This window comes from Gorilla gorilla, chromosome 9 (genome assembly GCF_029281585.2).
Source record: "Gorilla gorilla gorilla isolate KB3781 chromosome 9, NHGRI_mGorGor1-v2.1_pri, whole genome shotgun sequence".
Classification (NCBI taxonomy): domain Eukaryota; kingdom Metazoa; phylum Chordata; class Mammalia; order Primates; family Hominidae; genus Gorilla; species Gorilla gorilla.
In genome coordinates this window covers 140,067,380-140,094,657 of record NC_073233.2, presented here as the reverse complement: position 1 = coordinate 140,094,657, position 27,278 = coordinate 140,067,380, and the positions used below count along the sequence as shown (strand labels likewise).

Here is a 27,278-nt window from a genome sequence, read left to right as displayed (position 1 = left end):
GAAAGGGCCTCGGGATCAGCCTGGGAAAGGGCTCCAGCACTGGATCTGGCATGCCGCTGCTCAGGGACTATACTGCTGACATCACAAAATAAGATATTTGGCCCACTGTAAAAGATGCTCAAAAAATTTAAAAATTACAAAAGTCCTAAAAAAGAAGAAAAGAAAAGAAAGCTCCATAGCTAACACTGAAATAGCACTTGTATGTGCCAGGCCCTCTTCTACGTGTTTTCTATGTCGGTACGTGTACAATTCAATCCTCACGTTGACCCCCTTTACAGAAAGAGAACCCTGAGACACGGTAATAACTTGATTAAGGTCTCACAGCCAGAAAGTGGCCAAGTGTGATGCCAGCTCTTGCTCACTAACTAGGAATCCTTCAACTGGGTTAAGTGTTGTCTGAATGCCCCAGGACTGGTTCTGCCTTGTGGGAAGAGGTGAGCTCCATTCCCAGGGTCTAAGAGAGCAGAACCAACACACATATTCTCTCTCTCTCTCTCTCTCTCTCTCTCTCTCTCTCTCACACACACACACACACACACACACACACACACACACACACGCAAACATACAAGGCCTCATGAACTAGGAGTCAGGGGAGGAGAAGAAGGCCAGGAGAGTTGGGATGGAATCAAAACAGGGAGAATCAGACACCAGTATTATATGGGAGAAATGGCATCCAAAACCCCTGGCTGGGAGAGGAGAGGAGGCGCAAGTGAGCTGGAAACAAGCAGGTGCTTGTGAAGGATGCAGCTGAGGGCAGTGCCCAGTGCATCCTTGTTGGCTCTGCTTTCGTTCAAGGCTGGAGGGGGGCATGGCATACATGTACTTCCAAAAGTGCATTAAAAGTCTGGTTTTAAACATAACACAGTCTTGGAATTGGATGAAATCTAAAAAACAAAAAAAAAACAAAAAACAAACAAAAAAAACTAACTAAAACGTAGGGGAGAAAAAAGCCAAGAAGAGCAATAATTACAAGATAATTTCCTGAGAAAATATATTATTGGAACAAAAATGAAGAAAACAATTCCTAGTTCCACTCAATGAAAATGACTGGAAAATTTAGCTTCTAACTGCAAAATGACAACCAGAAATGTGCCCTGGACCCAAGATGCATAGAACAAGGATAACTCATCTCTGTTGACGATCAGAGAACAAACCTTTACCCGAAGGCTTTCCAGGCTGGCCAGCCAGATCTCCCCGCCAAGCCCCGCCCACCTACCTTGCACAATGAGGTGGACCCTAGAGGTCTTTGGGTGGTTGTCTGTCTGCACCGAGCAGGTGTAAGGGCCCTCGTCATACACATCCACGTTCTGGATCTCGATGCTGTACTGCGTTTGGGTGTTGCTCAGAAGGACCACGCGAGGATCCAGGCACCACTTGTCATTCCCAGCATAGAGGATGGTGCTGCGGTTTAGCCAGGCCACCCGGGTGACCCGGTTGTCAATAGTGCACCTGAAGGGAAGACCAGACAGGTACGTCAAGGGTCTGAGAGATGACAGCAGCCATCAGAGGGAGGTCCTCATGGCAAGGCTAGAATATCTTGTCTTTCTCCCTTCCCCCAACACATACATTTCCTTTGATTTGTCAGGGGTGGACTTTTCTGGAACACAGCAAAGGCCTTATGGGATTACAGCCTCAGAATGTTGCTCAGAGCTTCTCAAACCACTTGAGCACAGAACCACTTCAAATAAGATCTCAGTTATAACCTAGAGGTACCTTGCATGCCCAGGATGGCTGGATACTTCGAATACTACCAGTTCTCCCTTTGCTCAAGGATTTGGGTGATGATAATCCTTCATAGTTATGTCTAGGTGTTTAGGGTGCACTAAGTCATTCAATACTTATAATAACCCTATGAAGAATCTTTTATTGGAAAAAGCCTAGAAGAGCAGAGAAACTACACTAAACTAGTTCTCCAAGTCATACAATAATTATGTGTTAGATCAGAGACCCAGCTTTTAACTACTAAACATCATTCCTCTCATCTCAGAATAGCAAATTCCCACAGAAGGCTTCTGCAGTCAAAACTAAATACAGACCACCACTATTGCTATTCATCTTCATTATACCCAGGGGCAGAAATGTTCGGTTACTGCTAGACTAAAGCCACTTTCCAAAATCTCAAAACTGTCTGCACATATAAAAATAGATTTTCTTTCTTTTATTTTTGCATCTGGAGTCCTTGAATTGTGGAAGCTCCCTTCTCTTTTCTACACTTTTAAATTTCCCAGCAACTCTCGCCAAGTCCTCACCATGTCTTTCTGTCTGTATTCATTTCCCTCTCTTACCACAGCAAGTCTGTTCCATGGCCTTAGGCTAAATTTACAAACACAGGTGTCCTGATCCTGACTATAATGCTGGAAATAACGATGTAGCATAGGATGTATAATGATGCCTCAAATGTATACATTATTTTGCAGTGTACAAAGCACTTTTACGGCTCAATGTCTCCTTTGATTTTTTGCAACAAATTTATGAGGTTGACACTCTTACCCATTCTCTGCTTTAAAGATCAGGACACTAGGGTTCTGAATAGCCTGATGACTTGTCCAAGGAATGAGAGCTAAAAGTACAGAAGTCAGACCTCTCAGTCAAGTCTTCTAATTCCTGGTCCTACGTGAGACTCATAACGTGCAAAGGTGAATTTTTCATTGAGGATGGGTGACGGCTTCTATTGGATTCCCAAAATGGTTTGTGACTATAAAAATTCCAACAAGTGCTATTGCACACACCTGCTTCTTCAGGAGACCCCCTGTCCCCATGAGACATCCTGTACTGTGCATCCTTTCTGCTTTGCTTATGTAAATGTCTCAACATTATGTAAGGATCACTTAGGTGCACAGGGATAGTTTGCTGAGAGTTCTTGTGGGAAATACTGCCCAAAAAGAAACACCTTGGCACAGGTGTCCAACAAGTTTTTTGCAGCTCATTGCATTTTCTGGCAATGCAGATGAGAGGTGGGCTCTCTCTGGCACCATCCTGATACAGCATGGAAATGAGTGAAGGCCTAGCTTGGAGAAGGTCTGGGGACTATCTTTCAAAGTGCTCATGGACTACTTATATTAGAATCACAGGAGAGGTTTATTACAGATTCTTAGTCTCACCCCCAGTCTACTGATTCAGAATATTTGGGAATTTATAACAGCATCTCAGTTGGGTCATACACACACCATTGTTTCAAAACCACTAATATGGAGCAGTGTGTCTAGGACAACTTATATCATTTATGGGGCCCAGTGCAAAATAAGAACACAGAATATTTCGCTCAAGCATGAATAAGGATTTCAAGGTGGTGAGAACACAGCCTTAAACCAAGCACAGATTTCTATGGAAATAAACAAAGTTGTGAAGCCAGCTCCATATGTTTCTCAAGCTTTACGGTGCACATGAGCCCCCTGGGGATTTCGCTGAAGTGCAGATGCTGATTCAGTAGGTCTGAGGTAGGGCCTGGGATTCTGCATTTTTCGCAAGCTCACAGATAATGCCAATGCTGATGGCCCCTGGTCATTCCTTGAGTCACATCTAGAAGTTCATATCTAGACATGAGTTTTGTGCACATTAGGGTTTAAGAAGCACTGAGCTAGCACCATACTACACAAAAGTGTGGCTGGCAAACCACCAACATCAGCATCACTTGGGTGGGAGCTCATCAGAAATGCAGAAACTCAGGTCTCCTCTCAGAGATAACAAATTTGAATCTGCATTTTAATAAGATGTCCAGGTAACTTGAACACACATGAAGTTTGAACTGATCAAGAGTATGCTCCAAGCCTTTCTTGTGGCTTTGATGACAATATCCAGAATGGACTCTGAGGGTGAGCAAGAAGGAGAAAACTGCAGTCGATAGAGGGTGCACCTCTCTTACTACACCTAAGGGTGTACCTTCCCTTATGCTCCTTGCAGACCCCATGACTGCCATCTGGTACTGCCTTGTCTGAAACACGAATTTGGAACGACATAGGTTTGAAATCTCTCAAGAACAAAAACACACTTTGCAGCTTGCTTTGCTAGCAATGTATCTAGGATAGCTTATATTAATAATCTGAAAGGTGGCCACTGCTCTGACCTTCACTTGGGTCCAAGCAGGGAACTGGATGAATTCACATTCATGGTCAATGTTAATTGACTACATGAGCCCACTATATGTACTATTTTATCATCTCACAAACTTGGTTGGGTTCACTTATTGCCAATTTACAGACAAAATTAGCTGAGGCTAAAAAACATTAGCCATATTGACTGAAACCATGCTGATATTAAACTGTAGAAGCAGGATTCATGCCAGTTTTTGTTTTGTTTTGTTTTCCAAATTTAGTGTTCTTATAGGTGCTCCCAAAAGAACATCTAAATCAGTTCTTCTCAAATTCACTGTGCATCAGAATCGCCTGAAAGACCTGATAAAAAAGAGAGTCCTGGGACCTTACTCCATGGGTTTCTGATTCAGTAGGCCCAGGCAGGGCCTGGGAGGCTGCATTTCCGACAAAATTCCAAATGCTGCCGATGCTGGTCTGGAGAGCTCGCTGAGAACCTCTAACCTAGACGTGTGTTTCCTGGCAAAAATGAGAGTTGTAGAGTGAATAGGCACTAGGAAAGGACCCTGGTATGAAACAGTTTTCTGATACGTTACAGGAGAGAACTTTCCTGTAACCCATATGTTCAGGGAAACCAGAAGCAGAGTCCTTTATTTTCTTCCCCAGCAGCTGAAATCTGACAAGTACCAGGTGAGTGGCCACGGTGCAGGAAAGGCTGACTGACAAACACTAAACTGCTTGAATAATTATTTTTGATGCCCACAACGAGGGCATCTCACAACCTCCCGATGAACACGAGAGGACTGTCCTGGGCTTCCTTGTGAGCATCTAATTACTGAAAATTGACAGAAACGGAAGCCGTCCCCCAACACTGCACCACACTACAGGGCCAGAGAGGTTCGTCTGCAGATGCACTAGCACTCAGAACGCAGCCAATTTCCAGCATGGTTCTGCGGCTTCTGTGATATACTACTCTGAGGGGTTGGCACAGTTCCAGCTGCGGTTCTGAACACATCCAAGGTCATGTTTAGATGTCCAAACTGTCACTGCCGGGTATCAGTCTTGCTGAATCCCCATGGAACGAACGTCGGCTTCTGCAGAGATGGATCACAAAGGCACCTCGGCGGCCAACTCTGTCACCTCCTCACACCTGCCCCCATCTATCTGTCTCATTTATCCAGTCTCCTCAACAATGCAGAGGACGCACTGCTCCTAGGTTAAAAAAAGAAAAGTGAAAATGAGCATAATTGCTCTCTCAGCCACAGAGAAGGCTCTGGAGGTGGGACATTCAGACAACGAGTTCTCTCTTTGCAGAGACAGCCCTTGACATAGTCCTTCTACAAAACTGCTCCTGAAACACGGTACGGTATCTCACCTCTCTCAGGATGGTGGTGAACTGGTGATTAAGTCAGAGTGAGTAAGGTTTCCAACTCCACTGTCCCTGACTCATCCAGGTGAGCTGAACTGGAGATGGCCGCTCATCAGATATCGAGGAATAGTCACAAGTCAACGCAACATAGGCCAACAAGAGGTGGGAGATGGGCGATCGAAAGGGCGGGATGTTCCCAGATCAGACCTGCAAAGCCTCTCCCCTTTTGTCCACAACCTCCAGATATACCGCCCTCCCACCACTGGCATCCTCTCTGCCCATCCTGCCACATATATGAAGAATAGAGGGACAAGCTTTGTTCCCTTGAGGATTCTGGACTGGGCCCTGCAACTCCAGCTGCCTTCTGTCCTCCAGCTTCAATGTTGTCCTCCAGTTGCCCCGCACTGCAGCCCTCTGGCAGTGGCCATTAGCCTTCTGTGTCTCTGTGAATGGTTTTCCCATCAGCATCCCTCCTGCGGCCCTCCCCTCCTGTGTGTGGCCCCCGTGGACAGCCCATGGCCTAGCATACTCAGCATCCTGGAAGAATCCAGACAAAAAGAAATAAAGCCTGGAAAAGGCATGTGTTTTCCATTTCAGTACCGAGCCACGGTCCCCTTCTTAGTCTGTGTGTGTCTGTCTGCACCATGTTCCTTTTTTGGATAAGTGTCTTCTTTTAGAGAATAGGCCTATACTGTTTGAGCAGGGATGATTGAGGGTGCCCCACCTGTGTCAATATTCAGGGTGTATTTGGCCAAAAGAGGATCCAGCCACATGTGCACATGCTTACTCATGCATGGGAGCTCAGAGCATGGTAGAGAAAGAACACTGCCATACCTGTAATTTTCTGCAGCTGCACCTATTGTTCCACTCCTCTAAAAATACAGCCCTCTGTGTCCTGAATATCTTTCTGATGAATAGTTGTTTTATTACATATGCTGCATTTATACACAGAGGAAAAGCAAAAACAAATGATTAAGCAAGCCCAAGATGTGCACCGCAGAAACAGAACCATGAAAGTATGGACTCAGGTCCTGAAGCTACTTTTGGATTTAGGATGAGAAAAGAGAAAGGGGGGGGGGGGGGGGTAGGGGGGAGAGAAGGAGAGAGAGAGAGACAGAAAGAGAAAAAGAGAGAGAAAGAGAGAGAGAATCTGGGAATTGGAAGAGAAAAAGAAGCAAAAGTGTCTGCTTGGAATCTTCTAAAGATGGGCAAAGAGAGTGTTGAAATAAGGAGTCAGATTATTGAAAAAAGAGAGAAAAATCCAGGCTTGGCCTTTCTTAAACACACCTGCCTGAAGATCTGAGGGCAATAATGGATCCAGACAGTGTGCGGTCCAACCATTCCTTCTATCAAATGGCCCTTTAACTGTGTCTGAAAGGCAGCACATCTCAAGCAATGCTTGAAGCCACAGCAAAATAAGTGCTTCCGCCCTTCGCAGCACCTGGTCACAATTGCCTCTTATCACACAGAAATGCTCCAGCTGCCCCTAAGTTTGGTGCCTCTGAGCATTCGGCTTGTGCCCCGCCCCTCCCCTCAAGCATCATAGGGGAACATCACGACGCAAATGGCTCAGAAATACCCACACACGCTGCCATGGGGTTGGCGTGTACATCTTCCACATCTGCGCTTGTGAGAAAGTGTTCTCTGGGGGAAACTAAGAAATTAACAAAACAGGATACTTCCCCACGAAGACACTGAACATTCAGATATCAGCTAGCACCTTACTCCTTTATCGTAAGAGAAAGCGTCACTACTGAGGCTGCTAATTTTGACCCTACTGGATTTCTTTTAGACTCTAAACTTGTGTGGAAGTTTACAAAATTGATTTGGGTCATAGAGAGACAAAAATACTAGACTTAGACTCACATTGCACACTGTTCTTACATCTCCCAACTATTACCATTTTTGCATGACATAAGAAAATGGAGGTAGGCCATGGAATCTTTCCTAGCTATGAAAGTAAGAGGGCTCATCATGCCTAGGTAGAAGCAGACAGCACACTTATGATACAGGTGAAAGGATTAGGGGGAGGAAAAAGGAAACAAAACCAAAAGCAGCAGCACACACACTGCACTGTGAGTCCCACACCGCTAGGAGGTAGTTGTAGTCAGAGAGAGGCTCTGGGAGAGCAAAGAGAATAGGGTCTGAAGTCTGACTGCTACAAGGAATGTCCCAGCTCTGTTCCTGATGCCCCTCAGGCCTCAGAGAGGTTATCTCACTCCACTGGGTTTCATTTAAATCACCTGCAGTAGAAATAACCTCTCTTCTTGCATGGGGTTAATGAGAAGATTAAATGGAAACATGCACGTAAATACATTCTTTTGTTTATTGTAAAAATTCAACAAATAAACTTATTGTACAGTCTATAACATGTACTGCTTTCTCATCTTAGGGATGTAACATTGCTGACTTGATTGATTTGAAGTTCTTGAAAAGCAAGGATCATGTCTTATTTTCACTTGTGTCTCTACAGAACATTGTGTGGAGTACAGCGTAGGCACACAATAAATATCTGTCCACTGATTAATTATTTGATTAAAATCTCCCATCTTTCACAAACTCCCAAGAGATAAAAGACCATGAGGCCTGCATCCAATAAAGGCCCAGTGTATGAGTATAATTACTCTGCATGTCCCCACCAACGTGCACTCACAAATACAAATGCACACATCTCCCCCAACACCTGGTCACTATGTGTGAGAATCGTGCAAGGAGGCAGTCCCCCTCCACTTCTGTAATGTCTTAGGGATAAATCAAGAAGCCTTTGCTCTGTGCACCTCCAGAAAATTCTCCATAAGCACACCTACCATCTGTCCTTCCTGTCCCTGTCAAATACAGTAGTATCCTCTCAAAACAAACTCTGTTGAGTTTGGTGGGCCATGACTTCTCCGAAATGAATGGCACAACACTTTGATTTGTACCCACAACAAAAGCCCAACACTAATTTAAATGCTGAAGCAAGAATGGGCTTGGTCAATAGGTCATATCTTATTTGTAAGTCACGGCTCCCACAAGCCATTTTGTTGATTCAATAACTCTGTTACCCACATGTAGCCAAGAACTCTAAATTCTAAACTCTAGCAAAAGGTAACCTGGGCAAGGTGGAGCATCTTCATCATCTCATAGAGCTACAAACAGTGGAGCCTTTTTCCCCTAGGTGACCAAAGCTAGGTAACCTGGATGTTTTTCTTTCCTTTTCTTTCCCTAGCATGTTCAAAACAGTCCAAACACAGAAGAGTGGTCTCTGGAATCCTGTCATGGAGACCAACCGTTCATAAAGGAAAGAGCCCAGAAGTGCCGAAAGTTCAGTGGGAATTCACGCTGGACTCCATCTGCCATTGGAGCTTGGACTTCAGTGAGTGATCCCTACAAAGTTCCACCTCACTTTCTGTGATGATTAATTCTCTGTGTCAATTTGACTGAACTATGGGATGCCAGACAGCTGGTAGCACGTTATTTCTGGGTGTGTCTGTGAGGTGTTTCTAGAAGAGATGATCAGCAGACTTCGTAAATAAGACCCACCCTCCCCAATGTGGGAGGGCACCATTTAATACACTGAGGATCTGGATAGAATGAAAGAGTGGAGGAAGGGCACTTCACTCTTCCAGCTTGAGCTGGGACATTCCTCTCCTGTCCTTGGGCATCAGCTCCTTTGTCTCAGGCCTTTGGACTGAGACTGAAACTTACACTACAGACATGAGCCAATTCTTATAAGTCTCTCGATAGATTAGAATAGATGATAGATAGATAGATAGATAGATAGATAGATAGATAGATAGATAGATAGGTAGATAGATAGATTCTGTTGAAAAGGAAAACCCAGACTTATATAGATAGATAGATAGATAGATAGATAGATAGATAGATAGATAGATAGATAGGTAGATAGATAGATTCTGTTGAAAAGGAAAACCCAGACTTATACACGCTCCCACCCCACACTGCTTCGAACATGACATTCATTAGGTGCACCGGACCACTTTTCACTGTTTCCTGTACATTCTGTTCACATTGGGAATTCTGTGACTTCCTGCTTTATTTGGAATGCCCTTCCTTATTGTTTGTTAGACAAATTCCTATGCCACACCAAGGTCAAGCTTAAATATTAATTCATATACCGGCAAGCTTTTCTCTGCAAAATTTTGCTGTTCCCCCATGAGTGTTTTCCAGACATACTTTATCTTGGCGTGTACTGGAAGCAGGATGTCCATGCTTTATCTTTTTGTCATATGTGGAACTCTGGGAAGGCAGGAAGTAGATACAATTTTTTCCTCTACTCCAAGAACCCTCACACATGACTCGTGGTTGCTTTCAGGGCAATTTGGATCTTGGTAAGTGTTGAGGCGGCTGCCAAGATTGGAAAGAGCTTGGTAAACAGCAAGGAGGTGTAAGGTGCAGCATGTCCAGCAGTAGGAGGAGCATGAGCAAAGCACAAAGGAGCTGGGGAAAATACTGGCGAGTTTGTGGAAGGATGGAAACGGGGAGCTTATGGAATAGAAGGCATGGGTAGAAGAGAAAATTTAGCAGGGACAAAGCCAGCAAGCTAGCACGTTGCTCTCTGTGTGTCCCCATGTCCACCACCCAGTGCAGGCCGACCAGCACGGATCACATGGACAGGCTCCCTGCCCTCTGCCCTCCTGTTGTTCTGCCACTGGGAAGCAGTGGCAGGAGTCGGGGTTGGGGAGGAAGCAGGGTCCATCCACCAGCTGTCTATATCCCTCCATCAAAGTCTGGTGGCAGCCATGACCTCTTCCCCTTATCCCTTCGGGCCTAAAAGTGTTAACAGTGCCTTCCTGTTCGTGGCCCCAGGGTCCTGACTGTCCCTTACAGTTTTCCTACACCTTGGCTGCACCTTCATAAATATCCACTTTATTAAACTCTGCTCAAATTACCCAGTTTGAGGATGCCATCTTTTCCCTGTAGGATCCCTGACTATTACAGGTTCGTTGTGCAATAAGCCCTCGTGAAAGAAAGAGTCTGCATTTTATCCTGAAGACAAACAGCAGGCAGGGAACCAAAATGAAGAACTCTGCAAAGGCCAGCTCAAAGAATCACTGATGGTTATAAATGGTAGCACACTTGAGCTTGTCTCTTTCTTCTCCAGGGGACAGCCCTCCTTGGCAGGGAAGGAGCTGGGAAGAAGAAACAGGAGTCCCTGAAACAAATCCATCTGCAGGCTCTCCTCCATCTTTGCTTTGTCTCCAGTCCTGCCCTCACTGGCCAGTGTGTGTCACCCCATACTATGGGACACACTGGATGAAGAAATGGGGCTTCATTCAGTCCCTGGACAAGTTAGGCCAACCTGGCAGTTGTCCAAATCGACACTTTTTTTTGCAATTACACTGACTAAACTGATTGTTACACTGATTGTTGTTCAAATCAGACACTTTTTGCGATTACACTGATTAAACCAGGATGTATTCAGGCATACTAGGAAGAACAGTATAGATTAGCCACATGGAGTCACACTAGAAAAGGGGCTGGAATTACCTTGCTCCTCCCACGCCCAAGGCCTAGTGCGACTATGAAGGAGATGCACTGGCCTCTGGGGAAGCCAGCATGTGCGTCACTCCTGGCTTCATCTCTGGGGCCAGTTCCACCTCCAATTCTTTGTCAAGACAAACTTTAACCATCAAACCCCAGAATCCGACCTGGATCCTGCCTCTAGCACACTCCTATCACCCTAAAGCACCATCCATACTTAGAACTTGAACATGACTTGAAGAGGAAAAAAAAATATCACAGCTTAGGAGACCAAAATCATACCCCAGACCACATGCAGCTGCCATTTCCTTTCCAGTTAGTGTGTATGAAGCCTGGCACCCATGTGTGCGAACTGGGCAGCAGGCAGACTGCCTGTCCACCTGATCTTTGCCCCAGGGACCATGTACACATGTGATGTACATGTGTGGCCATGTGTGGTGGGAGGGAGTGGCTGGAAAGAAGGAATCTGGTTCACAACCAAAGAGACAGTCTCTGCTGTATCCAAACCCCACAGTTCACAGGAAGAAAGGTCAAATACAGTTAGAACTCCAGAGGGACAAAGGGGACACCTGGGTTTGAGGTGGGCCTTGTCTGTTCTCTCACTAAGTGACCTTGGCAACACATCCTCTCACCTTTGGTGGTAACACAGTGCCCACGCGACTGCCTGGGGCCTAGGTGAGAGTGAGGCACAGTAGGTGAGTGGACTGGCATCCTCCAAGGAGAGAGGCTGCTGGCTTCTGAGCTCCATTTCTACCATCTACGGAGGTGAGACACAGCTGGGACAGGAGAGCAGGACCAACATGCAATGCACACTGCAGGGGCTGGAGGCTCATCCTTCTCTGTCCCTGTCCTGTAGAGCCCACAGAAGCCTCTCCTCTCTCTAGTAGACTGTGAGGAGGCTGAGAGGAAGGGGTCCCCAGGGTCTGGAAAGACAACACTCACTAAAACAAGAAAATGTGAGTAATTAAGTGCAGAAAAGGTAACTGGATCTCTCGAGATAGTTAACCTAGGTGACGTGGCACCTTGGGGAACAAGATGCATCCCCAGAAAGAGGAAAGCTCCCAGTGGGAGGACACTACCTTTGCTGGGGCCCGTTGTCATTCCAGAGCCCTCCTTCACCTCGATGGGGGCCTCATCATTTGCACAGCCACTGCCCTGTCTCTCTCTCCCTGTGCAGGACAAAGCAGGAAGTCAGCCTTCAGCCCAGGCCCCTCGGCCCCTTCCATCATTTCTGTGTGCTCCCTGGGTTCTGGGTGCTTCTGCTTCTGACAGCCCAGCCTGAGACTCTGTTTGCACCCCCACCTCCACAGACAGCCACAAGTGCCTAGGGTTTGCGTCCCCCAGGGTGGCCCCTAGCAGTAGCCTGTGTGGCCTGTGTGGGAGTTATAAAAGGGCCTGGTCACCCTGGTGGGTCTCTGCCTAAATTCGAGCCTCCTCTTGGCTTCTTGCCCTGTCCTACCTGGCTTTCCCCACACCTTCTGCCTTTTCTCCTAGGCCCACTTCCCTAATAAGTCATGACCACACAAATCCGTATCCCAGAATCTGCCTCTAGAGAACTGGAACAAAGGCAATCTTATGTGTAAATCTCACAAATGCTTTGTGATCAGAAGGAACTCTTCTGGAGAGGGAGTGTGAAATATCTGGGAGGCTGCAAGGAAACGAAGGTGCTAGAAAGATGGAGGGTGGTCTGTAGTCAGGCACTGGGAGCAGGCAACCACAGGTGAGCCCTGCCCCTGGGAGAGAGGACATGGGGCAAGGTAGAGCCTGCAGCCAGAAGCCGGGAGTGGGGGCCCTTCTGGCCCTGGCCTAAGAGACCTTGGAGGGCCAAGAACATTTCTGTCTCCTGGGACACTGACACAGGGGTGAGGGGACACAATCCAGCCAGGCTTAGGTACTAACGAGGGACATTCTGTGGGGAGGGGAGGAGGATTTGGGGAGTTCAGTGGGTGGCAGGAGCATGTGGACAGTAAACTAATAAAGGATATAATAAAATAATAAAAATACAACCACTATGGAAAACAGTGTGGAGATTCCTTAAAGAACTAAAAGTAGATCTACTCACTACTAGGTATCTACCCGGAGGAAAAGAAGTCATTATATAATACGAAAAAGTTACTTGCACACGCATGTATATAGCAGCACAATTTGTAATTGCAAAAATATGGAACCAGCCCAAATGCCTGTCAATCAATGAATAGATAAAGAAAATGTGATATATGTGTACATATATATATATATATATATATATATATATATATATATATATACACCATGGAATACTACTCGGCCATAAAAAGGAACAAAATAATGGCATTTGCAGCAACCTGGATGGAACCGGAGACTATTATTCTAAGTGAAGTAACTCGGGAATGAAAAACCAAATGTCATATGAGTCATATATATTCCTATATGACTCATATATAGGAGCCAAGCTATGAGGACTCAAAGGCATAAGAATGATACATTGGATTTTGGGGCCTCAGGGAAAAAGGTCAGGGGTGGCAACGGATAAAAGACAACACCTTGGGTACACTATACACTGCTCGAGTGAAGGTGCACCAAAAGCTCAGAAATTACCACTGAAGAACTTATTCACGTAACCAAATGCCATCTGTTCCCCACTAACCTACTGAAATAAAAAAATAAATAAATAAAAGCCAACCAAACAACAAAAGATCAGCTGAATAAATAGAAAAGAGGTGAGACGGTGTTCCCCCTAGGAAGAAAAAGGTATCCAAAGATATGGGTATGGGGCAGGCACGGTGGCTCACGCCTGTCATCCCAGCATTTTGAGAAGCTAAGGCAGGAGGATGGCTGGAGCCTAGGAGTTCAAGACAAGACAGGGCAACATGGTGAGACCCTGTTTACAAAAAAAGAAAAAAAATGGCTGGGCATGGTGGCATGTGCCTATAGTCCCATCTACAGAGTGAGACTGTTTAAAATTAATTAATTAATTAAACAAACAAAGAATAAAGATTTGGGTGTGGCTCTGGGGCAGATGTTTAAAGGTTTGGTCTGATGACAGCAGAGAGAGAACACCGAGGAAGAAAGACTAGAGTCAGCTGTAGCTGCCCTCAAATGCCAGGCTGGGAAGTATGCTCCCATCAGCAGCAAAGCGGATAAGCAGAGCCGAATGGCAGGAGAAAAATCATATTTGGAAGCAATAAAGAAGTAAGCCAGGGTGAAGAGATAATGGGGGCAGGGAAGTCCATCACTGCCAGAAACAGAAGCACGGAAACGTCCTCTTCCTGGGAGTTGCCTTTCCTAAATACGTTAGGCTTCGTTCTCACCATCAGACATATAAACAGACATGCTCTTAAGGTGCTGGAATCCACCTAAACAGGGCTGGCAGGGAGGGCTGTGTGTCAGGGGTCTTTGTGGCCCATTCTTTAGGCCCCCTGGGTAACCTTTCAACTCACAGCCATCCCCCGACCTGTGCTTCTAACTTACCCCTTAAACTTCACTTCAGGCAGTTATCTCCAAAGATGTGGATGAACTGAAGTGCATTAGGATGCGATTATATGCCCATTTATTTGCCAAATGTTCATTGAGCACCTACTATGTGCCATGTATTGTGTTAAGCTCTTAAGGAATTCAATGCAGAGGCAAACAAGACAGACTCATGCAGAGAGGCAGAGAAAGACAGGATTATAATGCAGAAGTGTGCTGTTTCTTACGATAGGAAATTATGGGTGTTGTGCAGAAAGTAGACGTGTGTGGAGGAACCCAGCCTAGTCTAATGGGTCAGGGAAGGGCTTGTAGAAGTGAAGTTTCTGCTGAGAACTTTACAAATGAGTATAAATATGGTGCTGGGAGAGACATGGGAGATAATTTATCAATAAGGAACCTACAGAGGTTAAGTCTGTGCAGCTCTTTCTTTCATAAGCCTAAGGCTACTTAGCTACTTACTTCAAGAAAGATTTTGGATGACAGCGAGCATCTCCTGATTCTTTGACCCAAAATTAGTAATAGTCTTTTCTGGGGTGAGTGGATTGTAAGATTTTGCAATGAACATTTTGAAAGCTTGACAATGCACTGGGTGTTACTCAGATTTTAAGAAGATTTCTGCCATCTGGAAGCTGCCATGCATTCTATATATTTTATCTGCGATCACCTCAGCTTGCTTGTTCATATTTGAGAGAGGCAGCAACCATGCCTAGTAGCTTGATTTCCATGGAGTCCAGTGGGGTGCTTCTCTCTTTATCCATTGTGTTGCAACAAGCCTGAGTCCATAGTCTTTCTGTGACTCAGTTTTCATATATGTCAATGGGGAAAAATGGTCTCTACCCCACCCTGTTCTTGTTGTAATGAGGGTCAATGTAAGTATTGAGGGGAAGAGTATCAAGGACTCCGCAGGAGCATGGAGGTGTTAATGTTTACAAACATTCTGAGTGCGGATGCCATTGTCCCCTCCCTTCCCTATTATTTTCCAAGTAACCAAATACATGGCTACATCACTATGTTCAACATTACACATTTATTTATTGAGCTCATATGCCTGTGAAGATGCAGTGTTCACTCTCCAGAACAAAACATATTCCTTACTCTATATTTTAGGAGCTTATGATACAAAGAAGATAACAGCTACTTAAATGAAATAAAGCAGAGAACCTGCACAGGCAATTGAATGACAAACACCAGACGGATACAGAAAGAAATAGACCCAATTTTAACTCTCAAAGTACAATGACCAAGTCTGAACCAAACAAAGGAAGCCGTTAGGAGAGGGTTGTTTTCCTTCACTCTGCTGGAGTTCCCACCCTGGTGGAAGGAGCAGGCAGGATCCTGACGGGGGTTGGGGGAGCAGATGGGGGCGGGGCAGTGGTCGCACAGGTATAAAACGTCAGGCAGAGGAATGTATCCTCAGGCACTTGAACTGCATCAGCTGGTTCATTCCAAAGTAATTTCCTTCAACCAACACTGGGCAAATAATTATCTAAGTCCTTTACGGAAACTCTTGGTGCCTTTGATGATGCTCTCTATTAACTGGTCTCTGTAGGAAGGGACTCCAGCCAGGCTGTAGAAGAGCTAGTTATTTCCCTGCATGCATTCTCTCTAATTTTGAATCTCCAACCACAAGCTCAAATCATTTCCTAAACTTCAATGGACCATCTTCTGAACACCAGGCAGTGGGAGCGGGGGGCCTCTTCCACCTGGTCTTTTGGTTCCACACACAACCCTCTTCAGTCCAGTCACTCTTTTTGTCGCAGGGACCTTTCTAACAAATCTGTTTGAGAATCACTTGTTCAAGAGCCTTCAGTGGTTCCCACTGCCTTCAGGATGAAGCTCAAAGAGTTCAGAAGAACATGCCAGGACCTTGAGGTCTGGGATCCTGCAGGTTCCTTAGTGTGGCATGCTCTCCCGTGCCCCAACCCATTTCCCACACTGCCCCTCTGTCTACAGCACCCCTCCCTACTTACTCGCCCACACACCCCTTCCTTCACAAGGCTCCCTCTGACCCAACAAGGCTGCACTTTCATAGGGTTCCATCATAACCTTTGCCAGCCCATATGGCAATTCTGAAGGTAGGGCCTGTGTATTTTCTTTATCTTTCTTTCCTTAATCCTCTTGCAACCTTTGTGCCTTCCATGGTACCTAGTTCATTATCACAGGCAGTCAGTAAATATCAGTTGCTTGAAGTGAAGGCACACTGCAGCAGGCATCTGTCCTAAACCAGGTGTCTCTGAGACAATAGCTGGCCTCACACTCAGACCCAACACTGGCACCTCTCCAACTGTTTTCCATGGTTACTCACACCGGGCTGCCAGAAGCCTAACACGCGTGCATCTATAGCACATGTGAGCTATGCCACTAGAAGTCACAAAGCAACATTTTGTGCTCCACAAAAGCTTTCAAAATGAGAACGGAGAATGCAGCAGACATTTCATGACAATGTTTTTGTTAATTAACCAGAAAAATAATAGCTCAAACTTTCCTTGCACATGACAGCATGCAAAGCCCTTTCTCATATAATTCATATCTCACGGCATCATCATAAGAAAAGTTGGAGGCAGAGACACATCTCAAATCCCAGATCTGAGGCTATGAAATGTGTGATCGTGGGCAAGTCACTTCATCACCGTGGGCCTCGGTTTCCTTTTCTGTACAGGACAATGGTAATGTCTATGTGGCCTCAGCCATGCAGTTCTCACCGTGAGAAATCTCCCATCTTGCTCTGTGGGGATGCATGAAGAGCCTGCTGGCAGCTTAGGTCTGCTGCCGGCAACTCCAGCAGACTTCCCTATTCTCTGAGGGGCAGGGCTGTTTGAAACCCTTAGCTGTTCCACTTTTGCCAAGGTGAATGGAGAGAGGAAAGGTCCAGGAGATTAGACTAGAAAGTGGTGTAGAACCGTGAAGGCAGGGATGCCAATTACTAAAATACGATACATGCAAACATGCTTTCACTTCCTATGCAAATTCTTGAGAGAGAGAAAGGTGGAAGTGCAAAGGAGCATGCTGTATTTCACCTCAGCAGAACGCAGAAGAACCAGATAGTATTAATTAGAACTTCAACGCATGAAGTAAAATTAGCAACATGATTGCTCCTCTCATTGTAATTATCACGGGAATTAAAAAAAAAAAAGGCAGAGAATGGAAAATGCGGTACCTTCCTTTTTTTTTTTTCCACTTGAGAGCCACATTCCATACCTCTTGATCTTGTGACTTTCTCTGACTGGTGTGGTATCTCTTTGCATCTCCCTAACAAAGCTGAACCAACTCCCACTTCCGAGGCTTCACTTTCTTTCCCTCATCCCGCTACTCATCTGATTTCTAGATGCGAGTGGTTTCATCTGTCAAGATGATTTCCTATTACTGGTCACCTCTGGGAATATCAGACTAGGTTCCCTTCTCCTTCTGAGAATATTTACTGTGAAAACAAATCTCCTACTCCCAAAGTCCTAACAGACTCTGGAATTGAATTCTTCTAATTAAGAATCAGATACATTTACATTTCAGCTTCATCCAAACCTGTTAAGAATGTTCAATGATCAGCAGAACATCCAGAGAGAAAGAGGAAGGCTGTAAAGTCATTGGCAGGAGTTGAGGTTGTTCTCAATAAAAAGCCTGACCACAACTGCACAAGAAAACTCAAGAAAATGGAGGTAGGTGAAGATGAAAAAGGGGAACAGAATTGAGGAAATAGTGGGAGAAGACAGACAGACATTTCTGGCAAAGCTTAGAATGTTGAGGCTGTATCCATTTGGTACCTCCTGTACTGTATGCTCTTCTTGGTCTTTCTAATACAGTCCTAGGAGCCCCATTTTGAAATGACTGATGTTGGAGGACAGATATTCTGTGTGTGCACTGAAAAAAATTACGACAAAAATCAGTTTTTATTTCCTAAGAAGTCTTCCCTTCCATGACTTTGAGGTAGAGCCCACAGGAAGCTGTAGATTAACCGAAGCTGACCTTACTTCTAGGTAGGCATGAAAAACCCACCTGAGGTCTGTCTTTAGGAATTCTGTCTTAAAATACATTTCTCCTGTCTTCAAAGCCAGAATGGGAACGCAGGGCCTAAGCTACTGGGTCCAGTTACCCAGAGTTCTGATACATCGGCTGATTGGGAACAGCAAGACCTCAACTCAGGGCTCCTGGGATCTGTTTGCTTCCCTTTGTTACCTTACTGAGGATAATGCCAGAGACTCTGAATCAATATATGTGTGAGACACAGGAAAACTATCCCCTAAGTTGGTTCTAAACTATCACTTAGAGCATCAATAGTAACAATACGTACACAGCTGTATGCACTATACAACATTGCTCTTCCAGAAATGCAAACAGTTTTGGATACCAAGTCCCTATACAGCCACCTCCAAATTCCTCTTCTAGAATATATGACCAATAGACCCCACCCCATCCACCCTACCAACACACACACACAAACACACATCTTTTGCAAACTACACTTTTCCAGAGGCACTTTCTAAAGAGAATTATTCACTCAATAACCTGCTGGGACTAGTGACACCAACCCATCCCAAAGAAAAATTTCCACACTGTCGATAGTGATTTCTGACCTTATCAGCCTCTTTTTTTTTTTTTTTTTTTTCTTTGAGATGGTGTCTCGCTCTATCGCTCAGGCTGGAGTGAAGTGGCGCAATCTCAGCTCACTGCAAACTCTGCCTCCCGGGTTCATGCCATTCTCCTGCCTCAGCCTCCTGAGTAGCGGGGACTACAGGTGCCCGCCACCGTGCTCGGCTAATTTTATTTTATTTTTTTATTTTTTATTATTTTTTTTTTTTTAGTAGAGACGGGGTTTCACCGTGTTAGCCAGGATGGTCTTGATCTCCCGACCTCGTGATCCACCTGCCTCAGCCTCCCAAAGTGCTGGGATTACAGGCGTGAGCCACCATGCCCAGCCCCTTATCAGCCTCTTGCACCTGTGTGATCACCTGGCAAGTTAAGTTGGTTGGGTGAACTCCTACACCCACAACTATAACCCACTGGAAGATTCTTTGAGGCTCCTGTTTCTGCATGAAGGAGATATACATCTGGACAGCCTGGGGCCAGTCCACAAAGATCTGAGGATGGTCGCTGGAGAGGCAACATCTGATGTCCTGCTCTCTACAGTCCCCAGGCAGCTTCTAAATTCTACAGCTGAGAGAGTAAACAGGACTAGCAACAGTTGAGATGTAACATTTTGTATGCATATTCAAAAGACATTCATTATCTGTAGGACATTGTTTAGAAATTGCTCTACTATTTAATTAGTGATAAATGATTAGCAAACATGTTTATCAATGTAAAAAAACACACTCACAGAACAACTTTAATTGGATTCATATACTTTAGTATATGGGAAAGCTGAGATCTGGGAAAGCTGAGAAGCAAACCATCCTGTACCACCGCCATGTGCTTCTCCTCTCCAGCGTCCTGTCCCCAGCCATCTGCCCTCAGACTTCATCTACAACCCCAGATAGCCTTCTGCCAAATGTAAACTGATGGTCACAGGGAAAAGGAGACGACATATGGATGAGAGTGCCCAAATATGAGAATATCCTTTGTCGACAAAAGCCAGAAAAGTGTAAATCTTTCAGAGAGCCAATGCCCAGGCCAGCATCCCACCTGGTTCAGTCCCTTGGATGGGGAAGGGTGGATCTAAGACAAGAGCTTGGCTCTGGGACTTGCAGGCTATAAAGTTAGACACCACTAAGTCTGCCGGCATGACATTCTTTCTCCTATTAATAGCAACTTCTTCCATTTGCTCACCCCAGAAAACAAAATGAATGAGGCTTGGCTGTGAATGCAGGAGAGAATAAAGCCCAGGATGGCAATAAATCGGAGGGCAGAGTGGCAGACACTGTAATCCGCCGGAATGCCGCTCTGGCTCAAAGAAAAGAACCTCTTTGGGGAAGCAGTGGAGGGAATCAATGCCCATAAAAGCATCCAAGGCAGCAAGCCACAGCAGAAAAGATAGATACTGTTGACCAGCACATGCAGCAGATTGCTGGTTGTAAAACAAAATAGAAAGTCATTAAAAAGGTGGGCAAAGGGCACGATTGTGTGATGTGGATGTCACAGGGGACCTGTGTTATAGAGGGCTCAGGCCTCCCCATCCGTCAGAAGGTCAGCATCGCCAAGACTGCCTGGAATCCCACACTACAGATCCCTCTCTCTCTATGCGCTCACCGCAGCAAGGTGAGAGATAGGTTAGTATTTATTGCCACTTATGTAATAGGTCTATTTGGAAACACATTCTGACTCGCTTATCAGGATATTAATACATCACAGCATATTGAGCTGTATTCATTTTGGGTTCGGGTTGCTTTAACCAAAGACTTTCCTGGGAAGCCTGCCAGGGTATGTTTTTCTGGAACGAGCTCCCTTTTCTGCCTCATTCACCACCTTTCGATCCACCAGAGGGCAGAGTCAACCCATAAGACTCAGGCTCAGGGACTTTGGGGGGCAGTTTGAAATAGGAGGAGTTTTGGGAGAACGCACCAGAAAAGCAAAGGCCTGAATAAGTTATTCATGCTGAAAGCTGGAGATGGAAATAGTTTCTGGAACTCTCAGGAAAAAAGACTGATAATAAGGCCCGAAAGAAGCAAGTTAAAGAGTTCTTAATGTGCTGTGCCTCAGTTTCCCAACATTTGAAAGGAGCAGATGCTTGAATCATTTCCAACTCACCCTGTAAATTAAACCACACTTTGCAGGTCACAGAAAACACCTCTCACAGCAAAGGAGGGGCAGCTGGCAGAGAAACAGGCTGCAAGGTCGCAGCCAGCACAAATCGGAAAAAGGCACGTTCTGGAGGCTTCTTCCCTCCTTCTCGCTTCCCTCTCCCTTTGCCTCCTGGTAGGGCTCTTTTTCCTTCCGCATTTCCATTCTTGCCCTCTTTCTCCTTTTCTTTCTTGTGCTAGTTTGGCTGCCCTCTCCAGCTCCTCTCCTCTTGGGAGAAATAAAAGTAAAACCAAAAACAACTCCTAGAGGAGAAATGACAGCAGCTGCTTCCTCCCCCTCCTCCTGCCCCCGCCATGGGAGGTGGCTGCGAAGTCCCGGCACACTGCCAGCCATGGTGAGAGCTTTGATTTCCAATCTGATCGCCTCATTTTGTCAGCCTCTGCATAACACAAACAGCTCAGCCCCCATTTATCACAGAAAAGAAGGGGGTGATGGAAGGAAAAAAAGTAGAAGGAACACCTTCCTCTCCCACAATAAATAACTGGCACAGGCATCTCCTGTCACCCTCAGCATTGTCCGTGGTGTGTGTCTCCCTACCTTGCCATTAAGAAGTAACTCACCACAGCTGGGCTGGAGAGAAACAGTATCTCCCTGCTATTGTTCACAGCGTTCTTGTGTGACAATTTCAATCCATCAGACTTTTCTTCTGCAAAGAATTGATGGACTCAGGATCCTCTGGCTCGGAGCTGTTTGTATTTCTGCACTCGTTCACACACCAGGTGGCGAGACCCTTGCGCCCACTCAGTCTCTCCCACTCCCACATCGCGCAGGGGGGCCTGGGGACCCAAGCTGCTTATGGAAAGCGAGGCTCCACCTTTGCTGGGCTGTGCTTCTTCCTCTGCCAACAGCCCACTCATCCCCCTTGCCTGGGACCTCTGTTGATCTCTCTTACACACACACAATATACACACACACACACACACAAACACATGCACGCACACACACCACATACCACAGCACACACCCAGCCACACACACACCACACATACCACACAACACACACAGATACACAACACACATGCACCATATACCACGACACACAAAATACACGCACCACACACCACACACCACACATGCACACACACCATACACACATTACATACCATAGCATGCTCAACATATGCACAACATACCACAACACAGACCACATACCACACACTACGCATGCACACACCACACACACCACATACTATACCACACACCATACACCCCACCACACACACACATCACTCATACTATATACAACACGCACACCACATAACACACCACACAGAGGCACACACCCCACATACCATAACACACATCACATACCCCACCACACATCACACACTACACACCACACACACACTCATACCCCATCACACACCACACACATCACATACCACACACACCACATACACCACCGCACACCACACAGAGACACACACCCCACATACCATAACACACACCACATACCCCACCACACACCACATAAACCCACATCACAGATAATACACAACACACACACAAGTATACCACACACAAAATACACACACCATACACACCACACACCACACATTGTACCACACATCGTACCACACATACCAAACAATACACACCACATACCACACACTCCACCACACACGCACCACATACCACAACACACAACACACACCCCACCACACACATCACACACACAACACACATGCACCACATACCAGACAACACACACTCCACCACACACACCACACACAACACACATACTATAGACACCACACACACACACCATGCACACAACACACACCACAACACACACCACATGCCCCACCACATATACCACACCACACACACCATATACCACAACATACATCACACACACCACCACACACACACCATACTACACGTACACCACATACCACACCACACAATACACATACACAGCACATATCACACCACGCAACACACACACCACATACCACACAACACACATACACCTCATACCACACCACACACATACATGCACACCACACACACCATATCACTAGACATACCACATACCCCACAACACAACACATAACACACACTACACACCGCACACATACCACATACCGCACCATACAACACATACACCACATACCCCACCATGCACCACAAAAACATCACACACCACACACCACACTCACACCACATACCCCACTACACACTACACATGACACACACACCACATACCACATGACACACATACCACATACCCCACCAAACACCACACACTACACACCACATACACATTCATACCCCACCACACACCACATACATCACATAGCACACACTACACACCACACACACCACATACACCACCACACACCACACACACACATCACACACTACACACCACACACACACTCATACCCCACCACACACCACATACATCACATAGCACACACTACACACTACACACACATACACCACCACACACCACACACACATCACACAAACATCACACACCACACACTACATACCACCGACACACTCAGACCTCACCACACACCACATACATCACATAGCACACACTACATACCACATACCACATACACCACCACACACACACACACAAACAGACACCAGTACCTTATTTTATTTATCTTCTACTTTACATTCTAAGGGAGGGTTTGACTTAGTCTAATTCACTCAATAAAATGAAAACATCCTTTCCTGATTCAGTCAGTCAGTCGCCCCATCTTTGTTTGCATCCCCACTGTGAGCCCATCCGTTTGTGTTTGCTAGGGACTGAGTGTAGACAGATATGCGGGCAGTGTGAGGATGGCAGGGTGTGTCTGGGCAGGTTGTGCTCTAGGACTCAAGATGCAAATCAGGCCCACCTGTAGAACTTGCTTTACTTATTCATTTGGAGATGGATGTCATGCTGGCACCCAGGCTGAAGTGCAGTGGCACAATCATCACCCCTGCAGCCTCCAACCAGCCTCCAGAGTAGCTTAGACAACAGGCGCTAGCTACAGTACCTAGAAGTACAGAAGCTAGGACCACCAGGAGCAGCTATTTTTCTTTTTGTTGTTGTTTTTTTTGTTTTTCTAGAGACAAGGTCTTGTTATGTTGCTGAGGCTGACAATTTCAATCTCCTGGACTCAAGCAATCCTCCTCACTTGGCCTCCCAAAATGCTGGAATTACATGCATGAGACACCACACTCAGCCATTGTGGAGCTTTATATAATTGCCTGTACTTTATAAATTACCCAAGCACCCCCCGCCCCGCGCGTGCGCGTACACACACAAACACAGGTACACAAAAAATATTCAGAACAATTTCCACAACTTTTTCTGATGTGCAAAGCTGAGAATCATTATTGTGAGCAGCTGCTGAGTAGGATTTGGGTAGAAACGGGGACCCAGATGGGCAACAAACCTGGACAGGTGAAGAGAAGTACTTTCACGAAGGGCATTTTAAGTTATGTTAAGGAATCTAAGGCGCAGGCGCCAAGAGCTTCCAACAGGGCGGCACTGTGCTGGGACCTGTGTTTTGGAGCCTGTCCCTCCCTGCAGACTGAGAGCGCTCACAAAACCACCAAAGGCCAGCCCAGCCACGGCTGCTGAGATCTCAGGGAGGGCAGGGCCCCAGGGGCTGGAGAGGAAGGGATGGAGACAGGAGACACCGGGAAGTAGAACCTATGGCCCGATCGAAGATCCGGGGATGGGAGGGGCAATAGCAGAAAGGAAGGGGCATAGCACAGTAATGACCCTGACTAACGTTTATTGATCACTAGAGTGTGCCAGGCACTATGCAAAGCACTTTACTCAGATCATGTTATGTGAGCCACACAGCCACTCTGTGTGGTAGTAAACAAAAATATCTCCACTTTACCTGCAAGGGAACTGAAGCTTAATAAATTGCCTCGGGTCACAAAGCTACTAAATTACAGAGCAGGCACTGGATCCTACTGACGGTCTCCAGGAGACGGACACTCTAAGGCAAGGTACAACTCTGCCTCCTGGTTTCTGTCCTGAGAAAGTGGGATGGGATGGGTGCAGAGTCCTAAGGAATGGAATCTGGGGGAAGGCTGCGCACAGGTGGGAACCTAACTCTTGGTCAGTAACCGGCACATGCGTGGTTCTCTAATGGACTCTCCTGGGCTGGTCCTGTTTGCCCACCCAGGCTGTTGATGCCTTTAGCACACGGTCCATTCTGCTGTGCCTCAGAGGAGCTATTGCCAGCTGGTCTCACGGCAGGTACTCAGGCACCTGTTGGCTGGCTCATCAAATGCGCATATAGCATTGTGTATGGGAAGGACCAGTGGCAGGGGATTTCCCTAGCTCTCGCCGAAAACAGAACGGCCATAGGCCCATCCACATTGCTACCCTTCGCTTCCTGGTACTCAAAGCTTGGATCAGCTTCCTCTGTCGTTCTATGCAATGGACCACACAGACATCCCATAACTGACACTGTTATTAATTGTTGGTCTCCTAGTGAGGCTTCCAGAGACATGGTTGTGTTTAGAAAAGATGGCAGATTTGTCTCCATGAATACCTTTCTGTAGAAAGCACGTAGGTTTACCTCCCCCTTCACCTATGAGAGAGCCTCTCTTCTAACTACCCCTTCTCCCCACACTGCCCCCTGTGCCTTTCCAGTCCCTTCTCTGTCCTTGCCATGGACAGTGCATTTTACATGAAGCTGTAAAATTTGATAACAGCTTTCCTTGTCAATGTGGCCCTCATGCTGATCCCTCAGTGATATACAGTTCTGACCCTCCGGCAGTTGAGCAGCCTCATTGCAGATGAGAGAAAAGAGAGAGAAGCAAAGGGGGAGTGAGATGCAGAGAAGCAAGGCTGACGGGGTGATGCACAGAAGAGAAGATAAGAAAAGTGTGCCAGGAGGAGGCCAGCCAGGGGGAGCTTGAGGAAATACATTCAACGTGGCGAGGAAGGAGAACAACTAGAGCCCATGTTTTCCATCTCCCTTGTTCTTTTTGTTTCCAATTAGATGAATGAGTGAGTCTGTGTGTGTGAGTGTGTGTGAGACAAGGCAACAGGAATCTAATTCTGGGCACCACTGTGACAAGCTACAAACCCAGAAAAATTCTGAACAGGGCAAACTTAAGTATCTTTAAAGAAACGCCAACTAAGGAGCTCAGGAGATTTGGGAGAAAGGGGTGAGGCCCTGGCTGAGAGATTTCCCAAATACAGCTGGTGTGGAAAGTGATCCCTTTGCTCAGGACACCCCTGGGGCTCTGAGGTACCCCTTCCCTTTATGAGGTGGCACTGCTGCTTATTTGTCCTCAGATGATCAGACCAAAGGCACCACTTTTATCAGACAAGTGTCAGCTCATTTACAGAGGGGACTTCTTTTCCTCTCCGCCAGGTAGTTGAGGCACATCTTCAGGCATCCTTAAAAAACTCACGAAGTCTGACAGTAGGCGCAGCCCCAGTTTAGGTTACAAGTATTCATTCCCATGAAAACCTCCTGGATTTGACTTTAACAGCCCCAGGGGAGGCCGATTTGCTGACTACAGAGTTGTTGAAATAAAACTAGTTGGAAAAGAATCTTACAGAACACCATAGTGGGGAAAATCCACGTCTACCCCTCCAAGTGTCCTATCCAGGGGGCACACCCCACTTTGGCCTCCCTTGTTGTTTATTTATCTCATTTCTCTTCCAGTCTCAGGCAGAGATCACTTTGGCAGGGTCCCAGCACCCCAGCCCTACATCTTCCCAAAGAGAAGGCCTGTCTATTCGGAGCAAAGGCCCACACGGAGTGCACGGCTCCTAGCACGATGGCTTGCTACAGCTTTCCTAAACACGCAATTCAGCGCCTATAGCACTTTGCCTACATTTCAAATTAATAGACAGTTTAGGTGCTCCCCTTTCAGTTTCATGCATAGAGGTGGAGGCTGCAATGAATGCCAGCCCATGGTGTCTAGGTGATTAGATCTGTCTGCAGAATACAGGCAATTTGTGTTTCTGCTTTGTGCAATTGGCACTAATGCACATGCATAAAATGGAGCCATCTTCCAAAACACTCGTCAGAGAAATATATTTACCAGGCACAAAGGCTAGGAGCAGAAGAATTGAACTCTAATGATAACATGTTTGTAGAAAAGTGATGCACTTAAGTTATTATGCATGAAAACTATTGGCAAAATTGTCAGTCTAGGCTGGTTCGAGAGAGGGGGGATGAACAGAGGGGTGGGTCTGCCATTGGAATCGAGGGACACAGAGCTGT

The 27,278-nt window shown here is 46.1% G+C and overlaps 1 protein-coding gene across 10 annotated transcripts in view; it reads right to left on the bottom strand.

The window, feature by feature from the left end:
- The window catches only part of NTM (neurotrimin), a 973,658-nt gene that overhangs the window by 194,223 nt on the left and 752,157 nt on the right, over positions 1-27,278 (bottom strand). For all 10 annotated transcript variants that reach the window (XM_019037288.4, XM_055356411.2, XM_019037289.4 and 7 more), the window contains one exon: positions 1,220-1,452. In XM_019037288.4, coding sequence (XP_018892833.1) covers positions 1,220-1,452 — 233 coding nt within the window. The remainder of the gene's footprint in view (positions 1-1,219; positions 1,453-27,278) is intronic.